This window comes from Schistocerca piceifrons, chromosome 7 (assembly GCF_021461385.2).
Source record: "Schistocerca piceifrons isolate TAMUIC-IGC-003096 chromosome 7, iqSchPice1.1, whole genome shotgun sequence".
NCBI classification, from domain to species: domain Eukaryota; kingdom Metazoa; phylum Arthropoda; class Insecta; order Orthoptera; family Acrididae; genus Schistocerca; species Schistocerca piceifrons.
The window spans coordinates 77022210-77041626 of NC_060144.1; the positions used below are offsets into that span (position 1 = coordinate 77022210).

Genomic DNA, 19417 nt, shown 5'->3' on the forward strand with positions numbered 1-19417 from the left:
ACTTAACATCTGAGTTCATCAGTCCCCTAGAACTTAGAACTACTTAAACCTAACTAACCTAAGGACATCACACACATCCATGCCCGAGGCAGGATTTGAACCTGCGACCGTAGCGGTCGCGCGGTTCCAGAATGAAGCGCCTAGAACCGCTCGGCCATACCGCCCGGTCCTGGAGGAAGTCATTTACAAGATGTGCACGGTGGGGCCGCGAATTGTCGTCCATGAAGACGAATGCCTCGCCAATACGCTGCCGATATGGTTGCACTATCGGTCGGAGGATGACATTCATGTATCGTACAGCCGTTGTGGCACCTTCCATGACCACCAGCAACGTATGTCGGCCCAACATAATGCCACCCCGAAACATCAGGAACCTCCACATCGCTGCACTCACTGGACAGTGTGTCTAAGGCGTTCAGCCTGGTCCGGTTGCCTCCAAACATGTGTCCGGCGATTGTCTGGTTGAAGGCATATGCGATGTTCATCGGTGATGAGATGGTGATGGCAATCCTGAGCGGTCCATTCGGCATGTTTGTTGGACCCATCTGTACCGCGCTGCGTGGAGTCGTGGTTGCAAAGATAGACCTCGTCATGGGCGTCGGGAGTGAAGTTCCGCATCATGCAGCCTAGTGCGCACAGTTTGAGTCGTAACACGACGTCCTGTGGCTACACGAAAGCCATTATTCAACATGTTAGGGTTCCTCCGAGCCATAACACGTAGGTAGCGGTCATCGACTGTAGCTGTAGCCCTTGGGTGGCCTGGGCGAGGCATGTCGTCGACAGTTCCTGTCACTCTATATCTCCTCCATGTCCGAACAACACCGCTTTGGTTCACTCCAAGACGCCTAGACACTTCCCTTGTTGAGAGTCCTTCCTGGCACTAAGTAACAATTCGACCGCGATGGAACTGCAGTATTGACCGTCTAGGCATGGTTGAACTACAGACAACACGAGCCGTGTACCTCCTTCCTGGTGGAATGACCGGAACTGATCGGCTGTCGGACCCACTCTGTCTAATAGGCGCTGCTCATGCATGTTTGTTTACATCTTTGGGCGGGTTTAGTGACATCGCTGCACAATCAAAGTGACTGTGTCTGTGATACAATATCCACAGTCAAAGTCTATCTTCAGGAGTTCTGGGAACCGGGATGATGCAAAACTTTTTTGATGTGTGTAGTTTGTGAGAAATGTTAAGTACAGAAAAGTCCTTTAAAGAACGAATAGTGTTAAGTGCATTTTTTTTAATAGCACAGAATTTACACTTGTACTCTATAACAAAGGTGACTCCCTGTTCTTCGAATACTTTATTACAGAGGGCCGCTAACCCTGTGACCGAACACGTGTAGCTAGTGTGCCGGCTAACCGCTTGACCAAGCTGACTTCTTGCAACCGGCACCTTCGCACGCATAGATCAGTCACATAATAAACGCGTAAAACTTTTCTTGCGATTTTCTCGGAATTACCAGAATAATACACCTTACTGCTTGCAGATTACGTTGTTTTAATGGCTTACTAAAGGTGTACAAAGTCTGAAGTAAATACGTGATCCCAATGTCGTGGCCTCCCCTTGTTAAACAACAAACTTTCAGTACGGTGTAAACAAAACACTTCACCAAAACCAACATAAACAAGAGCAAAGATGATCATTTTCAGGTGTTGGAAATCATCATTGTTACCAACATATACAATATACGAGGGTCGTCCACAAAGAAAGTTCCGTTTCTATTTCCATCCGCGGCAGCGCTACGATCGCAGTTCCGAGCATGCGCGGCAGTTACTCTGACTCGAGGAGAAGACATGTACGCCATTTTCAGATCGCTGCTGCCGACGTGTGCTTTGTAGTGCTTCTATATAATGTCAGCCATAATTGAAAGTGCCGCAGCGTGTGAAATCAGATATGTGGTCGTTTCCTAATTGCAAAGAAAGTTAAACCAAAGGGAATTCATCGGCAAATCTGCGAGGTTTACGTAGAAAATGCTATGAGCGATTCAATGGTTAGAAGCTGGGTGAGACTGTTCAACGAAAGACGTGATCAAGTGCATGATGAAGAACGAAGTGGACGTCCGTTTGTGAACTGGTTCACACAATTGAAGAGAAGATTAAGCACAACCGTAAGTTTACACTTAGTGCCCTTGCTATGGAAGTTCCGCAAATCTCACTAATTCATGAAATTGTTAATGAAAAACTGAAAATTCGAAAGTCTTGCTCACATTGGGTGACCAAAATACTACTGAACAACATAAAAAACAATGAATGGGCAGTGCACTTCAGTTTTTGACACGCTACAATGAAGAAGGAGATGGTTTTCTTTCTCGGATAGTCACGGGGGATGACACTTGGGTATCGTATGACACACCTGAAACAAAACGGCAATCAATGGAATGGAGGCACACTTCATCCCCAACGAAGGTTAAGCCCAAGCAAATCTTGACACCTTGACAAGTCATTTGCACCGTTTTTTGAGACAGAAAAGGCATTTTGCTAATTGAATTTTTACCACAAGGCCAAACAATCAATGCACACAGCTACTGCGAGACCATTAAGAAATTGCGCCGCGCAATACAGGACAAGCGCCGAGGATTACTTTCAAAAGGTGTTGTTTTTTTCCACGATAATGGCATACCTCACACGGCGAATGTGACCAAACAACTCTTACCGGAATTTCACTGGGACGCGTTTGATCATCCTCCATACACTCTCCGGTCGCTGTGGCCGAGCGGGTGTAGACGCTTCAGTCTGGAACCACGCTGCTGCTACGATCGCAGGTTCGAATCCTGCCTCGGGCACGAATGTGTGTGATGTTTTTAGGTTAGTTAGGTTTAAGTAGTTGTAAGTTTAGGGGACTGATGACCTCAGATGTTAAGTCCCATAGTACTAAGAGCCATTTCAACCATTTTCCATACAGCCCGGACCTCGCTCCTAGCGACTTTCATCTCTTCTTACACCTAAATTCTGTCCTTCATGGTAAACACTTCAACGGTGATGACGAGCTGAAAGAACATGTTACAACATGGTTGACTACACAGGTGGCAACATTCTATGAAGAAGGCATACAGAAACTTGTGCCAAGCTATGACAAGTGCCTAAAAAATTTCGGAAGCTACGTAGTAAAGTAGTTTAACAATTGCAGATTTTTGTGCAATAAATATTTTTTCTGTATCTGTATACGTTAGTTTTATAATAGCAAATGGAACTTACTTTGTGGACATACCTCATATTCCAAACAGTTTCGCTGGAAGCAAATCTTTTCTTTTTTTTTGTCAAATACCAATGGTTTGCTATAATTGAAATAAAATGTGCATGGTAGCACGCGTAAGCATGCCTCCAAAATTTATTGTATTGCTGTCAATTATCATTCTAAACCCAATAAAGTATATACCATTGTAATCAGAAAAAACTGTACCATTTGATAAATTTGCAAAAAATTCCATATTTCTATACTTCAGAAGTTCCTAGTGTCCTTAACTGTTTGGTAATATACGAGTAGATGTACCAAAATTTGGCTGTGTAGTACAACCACAGCTTTCAGCAGGGAAAAAGGGCATAGAGGATGTGGAAGGAAAGAAACCTTGAAATAAAGTTTCCAACAACACTTTAATGCACTTCACGACGCAGGCTTGTATTTAAGTGCACATGGTCGTTAACACAGCTTATACATTCCGTGAGTGGGACGCTTGCATTGTAGATACGAGACGCCGAAGCAAGACGGACGAGAGAGCGCGGGCGGCTCGCAGTGGCGGGGTGGGGTGAGGCGAGGCGAGGTGGCGTGACGTAGCGAGCAGGCAGGCAGGTGCGGGCGGCCCAGGCGGAGGCTCCAGGCGGCAGCTGGCGCGTGGCGGGTGGCGGGTGGCGGCTCACGGCTGCTGGACGCGCCGCCGCCGGCTGAAGCCGAAGCGCACGCGCTGCGATCGTGCCCCGGCAGTCTGCGCGCCCTCACTCGCCAGCTGGTTGAGCAGCATCAGCAGCTGCGGCACCGACAGCTTCTTCTTGGGCCGCCCCACTGTCCAACAAACACACTGGTGTCAACCACAGTGCATCTATCAGACATAAGTTTTCTGTTTAGCTATTCTCTACATCTGCACTTTCTTTCACCGGTGCCATGTCCCGCGCTGACGCAGGGTCCGTATTGTTAGGAACGTCCAGAATGAGATTTTTCACTCTGCAGCGGAGTGTGCGCTGATACGAAACTTCCTGGCAGATTAAAACTGTGTGCCGGAACGAGACTCGAACTCGGAACCTTTGCCTTTCGTGGGCAAGTGCTCTACCAACTGAGCTACCCAAGCACGACTCACGCCCCGTCCTCACAGCTTCACTTCTGCCAGTAGCTCGTCTGCTACCTTCCAAACTTTACAGGCAAAGGTCCCGAGTTCGAGTCTCGGTTCAGCACACAGTTTTAAGCTGCCAGGAAGTTTCATATCAGCGCACACTCCGCTGCAGAGTGAAAATTTCAGTCTGAAAACATCCCCCAGGCAGTGGCTAAGCCATGTCTCCGCAGTATCCTTTCTTTCAGGAGTGCTAGTTCTGCAAGTTTCGCAGGAGAGCTTCTGTAAAGTTTGGAAGGTAGCAGACGAGTTACTGGCAGAAGTAAAGCTGTGAGGACGGGGCGTGAGTCGTGCTTGGGTAGCTCAGTTGGTAGAACACTTGCACGCGAAAGGCAAAGGTCCCAAGTTCGAGTGTCGGTCCGGCACACAGTTTTAATCTGCCACGAAGTTTGTTACGAACGTATTTGGCAAGCTTAGTGGAAAGGGGTGGCCGGATGCCCTTCCCGCCGCCACCCCGTACCCCCCCCCCCCCTCCCGGGATGAAATTAGTGTACCCCTGCTGTCTGTGTCGAGTGTAATGAATGGAATAGTGCGAGCATGTTCAGATGTCTGCGAGTCGTGTAACTGAGGCGGATCGTGGGGACCTGCCCGGTATTCACCTAGCAGGATGTCGAAAACCGTCTAAAAACCAAATCCAGGCTGGCCGGCACACCAACCGACGACGGTAATCCGCTGGACGGAGTCGATCAGGTGGCCGGTGCGCCTACCCGAGTCCAGGAAGCAGCGCATTTCTCTACATCTGCACGGAGGTGCCGAAAGGCATGGAATAGCGATACGCACATATACAGATGGCGGTAGTATCGCGTACGCGAGGTATAAGAGGGCAGTGCATAGGCGAAGCCGATCCATGTGAAAAGGTTTCCGATGTGATTATGACCGCACGACGGGAATTAAGACTCTCAATGCAGAATGTGCAGTTGGAGCTAGAAGTATGGAACATTCTGTTTAGGAAATCGTTAGGGAATTCAATGTTCTGACATCGACAGAGTCAAGAGTGTGCTGAGACTACCAAATTTCAGGCTACACATGCCACACAGTGGCTGACGGACTGCACTTGGCGTCCGAGAGCAGAAACGTTTATTTAGAGTTGTCAGTGCTAACAGACAAGCAACACTGTGTGAGAATAACTGCACAAATGTCCGCCCCCGGTAGCTGAGTGGTCAGTGCGACAGAATGCCAATCATATGGGCCCAGGTTCGATTCCCGGCTGGGTCGGAGTTTTTCTCCGCTCAGGGTGTTGTGTTGTCCCAATCATCATTTCATCACCATCGACGCGCAAGTCGCCGAGGTGGCGTCAAATCGAAAGACTTGCCCCCGGCAAACGGTCTACCCGACAGGAGGCCTTAGTCACACGACGACTGCACAAATCAATGTGGGACGTACGACGATCGTGTCTGTTAAGACTGTGTGGCCAAATTTGGCATTAATGGGCTATGGAAGCAGACGCGGGTGCCTCTGCTACAGCAGTACCTGTCCTGGGATCGTGACCACATCGGATGGACCCCAGACGACTGGAAAACAGTAGCCTGGTCAGATTTCTGTAACAGCTGATGGTAGTGTTCAAGTGTGGCGCACATCCCACGAAGCCATTGTTCCAGGTTGTAAAGAAGGCACTCTGCACTGGTGGTGGCTTCATAGAGGTGTGGGCTGTTTTTACATAGAATGGATTGAGTCACTTCATCCAGTTGTCTGCCTCCATAGCGTACCGGTAGCGTTGCCGCCTTCCACACAGGGGGGCCGGGTTCGATTCCCGGCAGGGCACTGGGTGTTGTGTGTCCACCATCTTTTTCATCATCATTGACTCGCAAGTCGCCGAAGTGGCGTCAACTAAAAAGGACTTGCAATACAGCGGCCGCACTCCCTCGAATGGGGCCTCCCGTCAACAATGCCATACGATCATTTCATTTACCTCGTCCAGCTGAACCGATTATTGAGTGGAAATGGCTATGTTCAGCTATTTGCATTCAGACTTCATGTTCCCAGACAGCATTTTCACTGGGCTACAGTTGTTCACGATTTGAAGAACATTCTGGGCAATTCGAGCGAATGATTTGACCACCGAGATTGCACGACATGAATCCCACTGAATATTTATGGGACATAATCGAATGGTCTGTATGTACACAAAATCCTACACCTGCAACACTTACGTAATTATGAACGGCTGTAGAGGCACCAAGGCTCAATGTTTCTGTAGGGAACTTCAAATGGCTTGTTGAATCCATGTTTTGTCGAGTTAAAAAAAAAAGCTCTGAGCACTATGGCGCTTAACTTCTGAGGTCATCAGTCCCCACCGAGCGAGGTGGTGCAGTGGTTAGACACTGGACTCGCATTCGGGAGGACGACGGTTCAATCCCACGTCCGGCCATCCTGATTTAGGTTTTCCGTGATTTCCTTAAATCACTCCAGGCAAATGCCGGGATGGTTCCTCTGAAATGGCATGGCCGACTTCCTTCCCCATCCTTCCCTAATCCGATGAGACCGATGACCACGCTGTCTGGTCTCCTTCACCAACCAACCAACTAACCGTCATCAATCCCCTAGAACTTAGAACTACTTAAACCTAACTAACCTAAGGACATCACACACATCCATGCTCGAGGCAGGATTAGAACCTGTGACCGTAGCGGTCGCGCGGTTCCAGACTAAAGCGCCTGGAACCTCTCGGCCATACTGGCCGGCTTCTTCGAGTTGCTGCACTACGCCAGGCAAAACGAAGTCGAGACGATATTAGGAGGTATCCTATGGTTTTTGTCACTTCAGTGCATATCTTCACCTAAACTCCGCAGGCGACCTTGTGGTGTGTGGCGAAGGGTAGTTTGAGTACGACTGTCACTTGTCCCCATTTCCTGTCCAGTCACGTGTGCCTCCTGGGAACAACAACTGTCGGTACCCCTCCGTGTGTATTTCAATTCTCCAGTTTTATTTCCATGGTATTTTCACGAGATATACGTCGGAGGAAGCTATATGTTTGTTGACTCTTCTAGGAAACTACACTGTCGGAAACACACTACGGTGCAGGACGCTTTCTTGCAGCATCTGCCGCTGGAGTTGGTTGACCATCTCCCGGACATCTACATCTACATGTACACCAACATGACTACTCCGCAGTTCACAGTTAAGTGCCTGGCAGAGAGTTCATCGAACCACCTTTAAGCTACTTTTCGTCTACTGCTTCTACTTTAGAAAAGCACACTGAAAAAACAAACAATTAAATATTTCCGTGCGAGCTCTGATTTCTCTTATTTTATGATGATTATAATTTCTTACTGTGCAGATGGGCGCAAAGAAAAGTGAGGAGAAAGTTGGTGATTGAAATTTCATGAGAAGGTCCTGCCGCAGCGAAAAACGCTTAATGACTGCCATCCCAAATGTGTATCGTATCCGTGGCACTCGCTCCCCTATTTCCCGATAATACAAAGCAGACTGCCCTTCTTTCGACTGTTTCGATGTCCTCAGTCAATCCTATCCGATGCGGATCCCCCACCGCGCGGCAGCACTTCGGAAGATGGCGGACAAGTGTAATGTAAGCAGCCTATTTAGTAGACGTGCTACACCTTGTAAGTGTTCTGCCGCAGTCTTTGGATTATTTTCTGTTGTGTACATAGTTACGTGTAGTCAGCGCGTACACAACTTTCCCACTAGAGCGCGCCCGCTAAGCACAACAGCGCAGGCACAGCGCTCGTCCGTCTCCACACTACGAGATGGCGCTGCCATAGAGACGGACCAAATTCTGCTTCCACCGATCCACGTATTAATATGGAACGCAGCCAATGAGATTGCTGCTTACGTAGAACCTTTTTCTTCTCACGGATCACACTCGCGCCGTGATACATGAACGCGTGAGGTATTATAACGAGTGTACAGACTTCCAATTAGTCAGTCTGCATTTGTCTGTACCAGTCTGTATGTGTTCTACGTTTGTCTGTACCAGTCTATAGTCAAGTTTCAGTCTGCACCTAATAAGATTACCATATTTCTGTACATAGCCATGAAGATAACTTTTGTCAAGTATCCGAGATATATGTGAGAATAAGATTAACGTACCAAAGGAAGGTCAGATTGTCAATTGTAAATAGCATCCAGAACCAAGTTAAGTAATTTTTATGCTTGTTGTTATTTTAATAAATGTATGTGAAAATTAATCAAGTTCTGTTTAAAGTTGGTCACCATCAATCTGCAACTCTAAGTGTGCAAGTGGCATTTCTATCATCTGACCTAACGGCAGAAGATAAACAAGCCACGATAAGACCACGAGACATACTGCTGACACTCGCCTACTTCATTAAAGCGACAAGTCAAATAATCTGATGGTGTGTGTACCGAAGGTCTTACAGTACGCACACCACATTTTCCCCACATTATCTATGTACTCGTTCTGGTTTGAGTTATTCGTAATTGTAATCCATAACCATTTAGTTGAGTTTACAGCCTTTAGATTTGTGTGACATATCGTGTAACTGAAGTTTAGCGGATTCCTTTTAGTGCTCATGTGGATGACTTTACACTTTTCATGATTTAGAATCAATTGCCACTTTTTGCGCCATACAGATATCTTGTATAAATCATTTTGCAGTTCGTTTTGATCATATAATGACTTTACATGACAGTAAATGACAGCACTTTCTGCTTATTAAATGAACCTCTAACGAAATGCTCCTCTTTGCATCTTCTCTAGTTCCTCTATCAATCCTACCTCGAATGGATCCAATAGTGACGAGCCATATTTAAGTATTGGTCGAACGAGCGTTTTTTTGCCCTAGATTACTAAAACCTCGTAAAATTTACGATTGCACTTGGTATCTCTTCGCAGTTCCCGCCAATATCGACACATGACATATACTTTCTCTTTAGTACCTTTGTTGTTGACTCTTGTGCTCTTGTCGTAAATATTACGACTGTTTAGCAAGGCATCTTAGACGAAATATAAAGCAGCCACAGTTCGAAAAGCGTTAGCTTATATCATATTGAATCACTTCACTGCCACTCTGGTCTTTTGCTGCTGAAATTACCGCAACATGGATGATACTGCATTTGATTCTGGCGCAAATGTACTGGGTAGATTGCTTGAAGAACTTCACCTGAGCAGCAGCAGAAACTACTGTGACATAAAGGGAGAAGTATGCTCAATGTGCCCCTAGGGCAAAATAAGAATAGCGACTACATTTTGTAACCACTGCTCAAGAGCAATTTGTGTAGAACATCGAGCTAGGTCTTGCTTAGACTGTAATAATAGTATCTAAAGCAGAAGACCTTTTAGTCATGTTTTGTGTGAGAGATGTCTAGAATTATAAAAATTTGTAACTAGTGCATACGTAACATACATTATGACATCTTTTCCAATAACATTTTGAGCAGTAAAATTGTCGTTATAGGTTATGAGACAGGACATATTGTACTTACTTTGTATGTAACATAATTATAATTGGCTAATTGACTAATACATAACATATAAATTACGACTTCCTGACAGTAAAATTTGGAGTAGTAAAATTTACGACGGTTTAATAGCAATTTAACATCCCCCCCTCTCTCACCCCTTCAGTACTCTAGGGTTAAGCTACCTCCTTTGTTGATGGACTATGTTTCCTGAGAATTCTTCTAGTGAATCTCGGTCTGAAATTTGCCTTTCCTGCGATTCTGGGTATTTTTCGGAACTGACTGCTCCCGGTGATTGTTCTGCATCCGTGTAATCATACAATAATGAGCCCTGTGTATTCGCAGAACGTTACGTTTGCTAATGCTGAGGGTCAATTGGCACTCGCTGCAGTAAACTGGGTTTCGTGCATTTCGTTACAGTTTTCCAGCGTCGCAACTTCATAATACAACATTATCCGCGAAAAGTCTCACGGCGTTTCCAACGTTGTCTGCTAATTCATTTATATACTGGATGAACCACGTAAAACTCGCACGGCAAATACTGCGGAAATTGAAAATACTATTGATATGCAGTTTTCGCAGAATGGATTGGTAGTCAGGGGACGTACTGTTAGCCAGTAAACGGATTGTAATATACTTTTCAAGTGCATTTTTGTGCTAACATACACTTTTGTAAATTGAACAAACTAAAATTAGTGTAAATTAGAGTGTTAGTGGTGTTTGTTGCAGAATTCTAGTGTGAGTCGTTTACGAGATATCGTAGTTTGAAAAGTTTCCACACCAAAATTTGTACACGACCTGTGGTAGCACACACTAAAGAACAACACAAATGGATACAGTATTTACGTGGATTCTGATCAGTAACGAGACTATTGACTAACACAGGTTATGATCAAAATAACTACCGGCAGCGGCAAAATACGCTTCCAGTTGGTATGGAAAGACAGCTGCGAGTGGTTCAAATGGCTCTGAGCACTATGGGACTTAACATCTGAGGTCATTAGTCCCCTAGAACTTAGAACTACTTAAACGTAACTAACCTAAGGACATCACGCACATCCATGTGCGAGGCAGGATTCGAACCTGCGACCGTAGCGGTCGCACGGTTCCAGACTGTAGCGCCTAGAACCGCTCGGCCACACCAGCCGCCAAAGCCAGCTGCACACGTGCTAGTGTTTCAGCGGAGATGTCCGAGCAGGCTGCAGTAATACCTCCTTGCTTATCACCAGGTGTAGTAGATATGTCTATTTAGACAGCGTCTTCCAGATTTCCGCACAGAAAAATGTCTACAAGAGTCATATCCGGGAAAAGGTACCCCCAAGGTTCAGGTCCTCTTTCTGCAATCCAACGACTTGGGAACAATTCGTTAAGACGTACTGTAGTACTCTGCTTACTATAGGTTGAACAGCCATCATGTTGGTACCGCAGATTCCTCATACTCATAGTTTGCAGAGAACCTTCTTAGAGCATTAGTGATCTGTTAGGAGGATGCAATACTTGTGCGGGTTCACTGTCCTTGTGAGCTGATGGTTCCCTATCCCACATGACACGTTTACACTATATGGACGCTGACGTTCCAGCTGCCGAAGCCACGGGGAGTGTCAATAGACCAATAGTGCAAGTTTCAGCGGTTTACCTGGCCATTATTAGTAAATGTGGCTTCATCACTACACAAGATGCATGATGCATCTGGAGTATCCTGTCCTCATGGCCAGGTACAGAAGTCAACGCGACTTTCAAAATTGTTCAAAAAATAGTTCAAATGGCTCTGAGCACTATGCGACTCAACTTCTGAGGTCATCAGTCGCCTAGAGCTTACAACTAATTAAACCTAAGTAACCTAAGGACAGCACACACATCCATGCCCGAGGCAGGATTTCAAAATTGTTTTCATGCAGCTTTTGACGGAGAGATTTGTGGTAGGGATGGAACCTATGCCGAAGGAGAATGCGTAGACACTTCCCTGATTCATGCCACTTCCTCATGCGATGGAGTTAACGTGCGGATCAACTGCAACAGCAGCAAGAACGTTAATTTCCCCTTCTGCTGGCGTCACCTGTTTCCCTCTGTTGCATTGTCTTTGTGTTACACTACAGATTTTACGTAGCTGGTTGAAGAGGCTGGTAGATAATTGCCGAGATGGTTGACGTGTATTGGGATATCTTGCCGTACAAAGAACGAACTGCATTCTTCTTACACTCTCCATACCCGATGATGTCGGTTTTTTCTGCATTGGTGAATTCCATCGTCCACTGACGACCTACTGCTTGCACTGTCGCACACTAACTGACTACCAAGTCGCACGCAATGCACTCAAAGAACACAGAAGCACACTGCAAGCAAAGATAGCCACAGCGTACCTACAGGGGATAGGCAAAAGATGTGAACAGTGGTAGTAATGGGATGGTTATCTTTGATGGTCAACAACACGGATAAGACACGTGTCGCGCTGGACTATGCGTGTTCAGTACGGACTAGGCATCAGTGCAGGTTGTTGTTTACGAATAGTGCACACTTCGTATTTGCATTCAGAGACCGAGGTTGACGTGCAGTTAAAGATCTGAGTTCCAAAGAGGGCAGTCTGTGGGGGCCCGATTAGCTGGAGCATCAGTAACCAAGACAGCCACATTATTGGCTGTTTCAAGAGCAATTGTTTCAACAGTCATGGCAACCTACAGAAAACATGGAAAGACATCATCGTGTAAACGTGGGCGCAAATCAAAACTAAATGACAGAGACTGTCTTACGCTAACACGAATTGTGTAAAAACAACACAAAACTACGGCTGCTAAAGTGACTACAGAGATCAATAGCCATTTCGAGACCCCATATCTATCGACACTGTCCGTCGAGAACTCCATAAAGCGAATATTCATGGACGAGGTGCTGCTTAGTGACGACAACCAACGCAAAGAAGCGTAAAACATGGCGTCAGGAGCATAAATTCTGGACGGCTGATCAGTGGAAACGCGTCACATGGTCCGACGAGTCAACGTTTTCGTTATTTCCAACATCGGGCTGGGTTTACATCTGGAGAACACCAAAAGAAGCCTACAATCCTGATTCCAACGGTTAAGCATAGAGGTGGAAGTTTGATGGTGTGAGCAGCCATGGTATTCTGCTGGCCGCATCATTTCTCTCAAAGGCCGTGTTACAGCCAACGATTATGTGAACATTTTAGTTGATCATGTGCACCCCATAATTCAAATGTTGTTCCCCAACAATGATGCCATATTTCAGGACGACAATGCACCAATTCATACAGCCAGGACAGTACAATCGCGTTATGAGGAGCATTCAAGTGAACAGCACAGTCCCCGGAATTGAACATCATCGAACCCCTTCGGGCGGTATTGCAGCGCAGACACGGGAGCAGATTTCCGCCTCTCTCGCCACTACAGGAGTTAGAAGAGGTTCTGATCGAAGAGTGCCATAACATTCCACTGGAGACTATACAATCATAATATGCCAGTATTCCAAGAACAATCGTAGCTGTATTACGGGCAAATGGGGGTCCAATCCCTTATTAATAAACCATTCCCAAGTAAGTTCAGGTGTTCACAGTATTTCGCCTATCCCCTGCAGCAAGTACGTAGGTTGAATAACACCAACGTCAGTGAGGAAACTTTTCAACATATGATGCCTCGTAAACGACTCACACTAGAACCCTACAACAAACACCACTGACATTCTAATTTACCCTACTTTTAGTTTGTCGATGTGAATAGGCATTGTTCCATTTATAAAAGTAAATGTTTGCACAAAAAATGTTTTCTAAGTATTATTACAATCTCTTTACTGGCTAACAATACGAGCCCCTGACTACCAATCCATTCTGTGAAAACCTCCCGCACTTCCCATTTCCGCAATATTTGCGGTGCACGTTTTGTTACTCACCCTGTATGTTGTGACAAGTAATCGACCTACGAGGTGTCACAATGAAGTAATGAGAATGATGTGAAAAAAAATCTTGCTCACCGTTTCAGTCAAGTTTAGTGTTGTCTCCTTCAAAGTAATTCAGTTCTGATTGCACACACTTTTTCCAGCGCTTCTGCCATTGATGGTAACATTTCTGTAACTCATCTTCTGTAATATCCTCCAAGACCCTCGTCACAGCTTTTTGGACAGCTTATGTTGTTTGAAAATGGTGTCCCTTGACCGCCGTTTTGACTCTTGGAAATAGAAAAAAGTCGCACAGAGAGATATGTGGTGAATAAGGTGGCTGTGGTAGTACTGAAATTTGTTTTGAGGTTAAAAATTGCTGTACTGACAGAGCAGTATGGGATGGCGCATTATCGTGATGCAGAATCCAATTATCAGCAATGTTGGGACAGACACGAAGAACTCTTTTACGAAGTCCTTCTAAAATTTCTTTGTAGTAATATTGGTTAACTGTTTTTCCAGGAGGCACCCACTCTTTATGAACAATTCCCTTGGAATCAAAGAAGCACACAAGCATGCATTTCACTTCTGACTTCAACATTCCTTCTCCCTTCACTAAACATTTTATGCCAATGAAAAACTTGAGCTCTTGGCAATCACTCGTCTCCAAAAGCCTTCTGAAGCTGACTGTAAGTTGTCGTCGCGTTTTCACCCAATTTAACGCAAAAAGAAATGGCATGCTGTTGTGCAATATTATGCGGTTCCATTTCTGTGACGAGAGACACAAACACATGTTAACTTATTACAGCACAATTCACGACTGAGCAGTTGCATCGATGTGCTGCTAGGACCAGAAGCAGCTTATAGACCAAGGTCAAAGACATTGTGCCTACGCAAGCCTGCAGGATTGCCACATCTTGCAAAGAAAAACAGTCTCATTACTTTATTGTCACACCCCATATAACAATCCCTCTGAAAAGCAAACTAGAGATCCGACAGTAGCGGCAGCTGATTTGGTTATATGAGTATAGATGCAGTTGTAGCAGAACAGCTCCTTGACTAACTATCGCACTACCATCATTTCCAGTTTAAGGTCCAAGCGACGCAAGCGGCCGTTTGGTGCGCCGAACTGATAGCGGCACTGGAAGCGCTGTGATTGGTTGCAGCAAATAAATAAGGAGGCAGTTTGACGTCAGGTGCGATGGATATGATGAGAACCGGCGCCAGGGCGGATGTGGGGTGGAAAGCAGCCAGTCAGGCTTCGCCGTGGTTTGAAGACACCCATTTCTCGAATGTCCTGCCTCTATACGTGCCGCTACCTCGCCGTTGAGGCACAGTATCATCCCAATGAGGTAGGAGGAGTATTTAGGCTTGTGGAACAAGTAGCTGCAGTCAGCGAAACAAACAACACGGCAGCGAAGTTCTTTCTTCTCGCGCCAGTGGCGGGAGGACGTACTCTGTAACACGGCTCTGGATAGGGCAGTGTCCTCGGCTAGCGGCCGACTTCTCGCGCATCATCTTTTGTTTGCAGCCCACTATTAACATTTAGGGAACAATGTTAAGTAAGTGAATATTATCACGTTAGTGTAATTAACGCGACGTAAGCAGCGTACGACAGGAATGCTGTGTGGAGGCGTTTTATTCATAGAACTGGCGTCTGGAGAGGCATCTCATGGCAATGATGGTAGCACGTCATGACGTAAGTAATATGTTTACAACCAGTGTAAATAATGTATGTGAATCATTGATGCCTGTGTGAGTATGAGTGATTTAGTATGTATAGGAGGCTGGCTGAGGTGATTCCCCCCCTCCCCCTCCCCCAAAAAAATAAATAAATAAAAAAATACGCATGATGTATATGTTTAGGTCGTATTATAGAACATCTCTTGTGAAGCTCAGCACGCACTGTGATGTATTGTTCAGATTCATTGCCGCAGTTCTTTGTCGTAGACTCATTATGGCAGACGTTTTCGCTGTACCACGCAAAGGATCGTGTCCGCATCTAGTTTCTATTAAAGAAAGCAGGATGCTAATAGAAGAGTCACCTGCTGCTCTGCCGAAAGAACGTACTGCCCGTAATCGTTGCAAAGTTACTGACGTAGTTTAACTGAAAAATTTTACTTGAACCCTAAAAAAATCACATATTTTGGATTCGCGTGTTTTTTCTCTATGCAATTGTTCTCAGACTCAAGCAGGGAAGCTATTTGTTAAAGATATTTGATTATTATAAGTCCAAGTCTCACATCACATGATGAGGTGGTTATCTCTTCGTTATTGGTCATATTCATTAGCGTAATTCGAAACTGAGTAAGACACTGCCCGTTGTTCAAAGAATTTGCAATGAATTAAGAGTGCGTATTGCGATTGATAGTGTGAGGGAAGCAGATATTGACAATCTGAAACAGTCATCTAACTTACAAAATTTGGAAATTTGTGGTAAGTTCCGATGGGACCAAACTGTAGAGGTCATTGGTCCCTAGGCTTACACACTACTTAATCTGACTTAATCTAACTTATGCTCAGGACAACACGCACACCGATGCCCGAGGGAGGACTCAACCTCCGACGGGGAGAGCCGCGCGAACCGTGGCAAGGCGCCAAAGACCGCGCGGCTCATATTATGAAATGCGTCCCACAACGAAGTATTTAGAAATATTATGTGTTCGTAACCAAGAAATTTTTGAATCCCAATGAACATGATCGTGCCCACCTTTTTATGAGCTTTAGACGGACCAAACATCTTTCTCACCAGTATAGATTCGTATAGACCGATTCGTATAGTCCCTTCTATATAATTAAAAAGCGTGCAAACGAATATCTTTTGCCCAGCACGTAGATAATAGTGTTTGCATCTATGTGCGGCTCAAGAAAAGTTGAAAGCTCAGCCATATGCCTTGTTGCTGTAAATTTTTATTTACATAAACAAAGGTGCACCCCGTGCAGCGTTTTACTTTATGCATGAAGAATTGAAAACAACAGGTTTTGGACTCGTGTGTTTGTTCGTTATGCAACTGTTCTGAAACGCTTCCAGTCAATCGATATCACTCAGGCGACTTGCTTGTCCCTAACAAGGAAAACGGGAACTGCAGTGTAACACGTAATCCGAGCCATATTTTGTTTCTGGCGAATCTCCACATCATCGAGAGACGATTGCTAGGTTAAATGGCAAAGCGAGAAAAAGAGGTGACGCAGCCACGATTCGATCCTACAACCTTTCTTTTCGTATCCGACACTTTACCGTTACATAAGCGCATTTGGTCACGATTTCTGCTCTGTCAAGACACTGCTGCTTTCTCGAGTTACGACCCTTGTTCGCTAGGTGGAAACGGAGTCGTTAGCACAGCTTAACTTTAATTAATCATCCGCAGGACAATGTGACCAAATTTTTTATAAATCAAACAACTGTCCTCGTGGATCAGTACCTCTATTAGTCAAAACCGGATCAAAATCCCTACAGCAGTTCCCGAGATTAGCCTTCACATACAGATGGATATGAAAAGGCGACTGCAATTTATTTATGAAAGAAGAGATGTGGTGACAGTGGAGAGTGCGATGGCACAGTGAGCGGACCGCAGTGTGTTCGCGGCTGAGACAGTTGCCTCCGCCCCCCAGGGGTCGGTCGATCGCCGTTTGATGATGACCCAAGAGAGTGACATGATTGACGTAAACATAGCAAGAGTATGGAACGACGTGTTGCCATGCCCCCCCCCCCCCCAAAACCCCCCTCGAGTGGTCAGCACGTGACCAACAAGGCCAAGATCCTAATCGGGAACCAGGCGTACTTCAACGAGTAGGTTCGTTAATTAGAGGCGTACACACCGTGTAATGTCCCCACAGAAAATACCCTCTACCACGCACCAATTAATCATTGTCAATCAAACCATCCACATTCATTCACTTTGGAAAAGTATCTGATCTGATTTTCTCGTAACATATGCGGCGACAGCTAGACGACGCCAAAGTATTTTCTAGCGCGTTTATTCTTTGAAATAACAGAGATGCATATATGCATTCTCCACGGTTGTTAGAGTGGTAACTAGGACAGCTTCTGGAGTAGGGACTGAGGGATTGACGTGTTTCTGAGAGATATATATTCTGATTTTCTTCTCGCTAAATCGAGCGAATTAACTTTTGTGCCACTAGCGGTTTGTTTGAATAGAAAGAGAGTGTAAACGGAAAATAATTAAGACGTGGAATCATCGGAGATCTGGACATGTAATGGAGATGGATTTAATACACAATTTCCTTCATAAATAAGGTTTGTGACTTTTTGTTCCGGAGTGAATGAACGAATGAGTTTTTTCTGAACCATTTGATGATCACGTTGGCCCTGTAATTAGTGGGGAAGTTTCAGCTGTGTCGAAGAGAGCCTGCAATCATTGAGTCTGTGTTAAATCGTCCAAAAAGGCTTCGTACACATCTGGAATTCGCAATCTTTCGAAAAAGGAACAAATTGTCCACACGATTGATTCTCCCGACTGAATACAGTGCTTAACAGTAATAATAAATGTAAAGATCTGTTACAGCAAGCGAGCCGCTGATTACCAAGACGAAGGACTCCACCAAAGATCCTATTTGGCTGATTTCACGTAATGAAATAATATATTAAAAACTGTACATAGATAAACGAGAGAAAGAGAGAGAGCGAATGAAAATAGAGATAATACTAATAATCCTCCATTAGTCTAACTTTTCGCCTGTCTTATCACGGATCAGCCAAGACACGGGAGGCCCTTACATTACTGTATAGATTTATGTGTGAAGGAGAAAGGGTCTTAAAGGCAACAGATACATGTCTATACAGACAAGACATTACACAAAGTTAGCGGCTAGCTGCATTCATCATCTATTCATAGAGGAAGAGACGACAACTTATTATCTTGTTAAAACCGCTCTCTGTCTCCGTCCATCCTCGAGAGGAAGACCACGACCAGAAGATATCTAACGAAGACAGAAGAAGACACGATCAACTCGCGGAAGATAGAGCTGCCAAATAGGGTGAAATTACTCCTCAAAAAATATACTGCGACACATCGGCATCAGACGTTGAACCAATACCTGCCTCTGAGTCTGACTCAGAGCAACCCCAAAAGTAAGCACTGTCGAAGGCTTCTGTCTTGTCAGGAGGAAAGAGTTCGCAGGACATCACAGACGGCACAGAGTGGCAGATCCTGATACCTATTTCCAACGGAGGCTGAAAACAGGGACATCAGACCACAACTTCGAACGGAAGAGACAAAACAACCAACAACATATGCGATAGCGCAGGCGCCCAAGCTTCCAGCGGCGACAGTTCCACCGATAAACATTCAGTACTCGCCAAATATCTATCTTTAAACGCTGGATTTAACAAACATGTGACAGGGCGAATAAAGGAAATTTACAAGGGAAAGACAATCAGCTATCACTTTAAAACAATGTCGGATCAACGAACATCGAGAGTTGTTATTTACTTACCTGCCGAAATTACGACAGAAAAAGGCAAGAAAGAACTGCACGCCATTGGACTCAAGCAGACCTCTGTATATTAAAATACAATGACAGGGATAAAAATTAGTGCACTTAGAAAGATGACGTCTATTTTGACCGATGATGGCAAATTGCCGCCTGGGGGACAGTACAGTAGATGCACTGATAATGGTTTCAACGTCCTTCGCCAACAGATAGCGTAGTGGCGTAGCTACCAGAGCGCCATGTGTCTACCCACTCATAGGGAATGCTCACAGACCCAGTGTGAGGGCGCTGCTATGTCGAGAGCGAAGGCACGGAGCGTCTGCCATAGGTCTGAAGCGTCCCATTGGTTGTTGCGGACTGCAGCGAGGCGTCGCTAAGTT

The 19417-nt window shown here is 45.3% G+C and overlaps 1 protein-coding gene across 1 annotated transcript in view; it reads right to left on the bottom strand.

Moving 5' to 3' along the window:
* Positions 1–3854: 3854 nt before the first annotated feature.
* Positions 3855–19417, bottom strand: part of LOC124805438 — a 101038-nt gene continuing 85475 nt past the window's right edge. The window contains exon 3 of the mRNA XM_047265999.1: positions 3855–4000. Coding sequence (XP_047121955.1) covers positions 3855–4000 — 146 coding nt within the window. The remainder of the gene's footprint in view (positions 4001–19417) is intronic.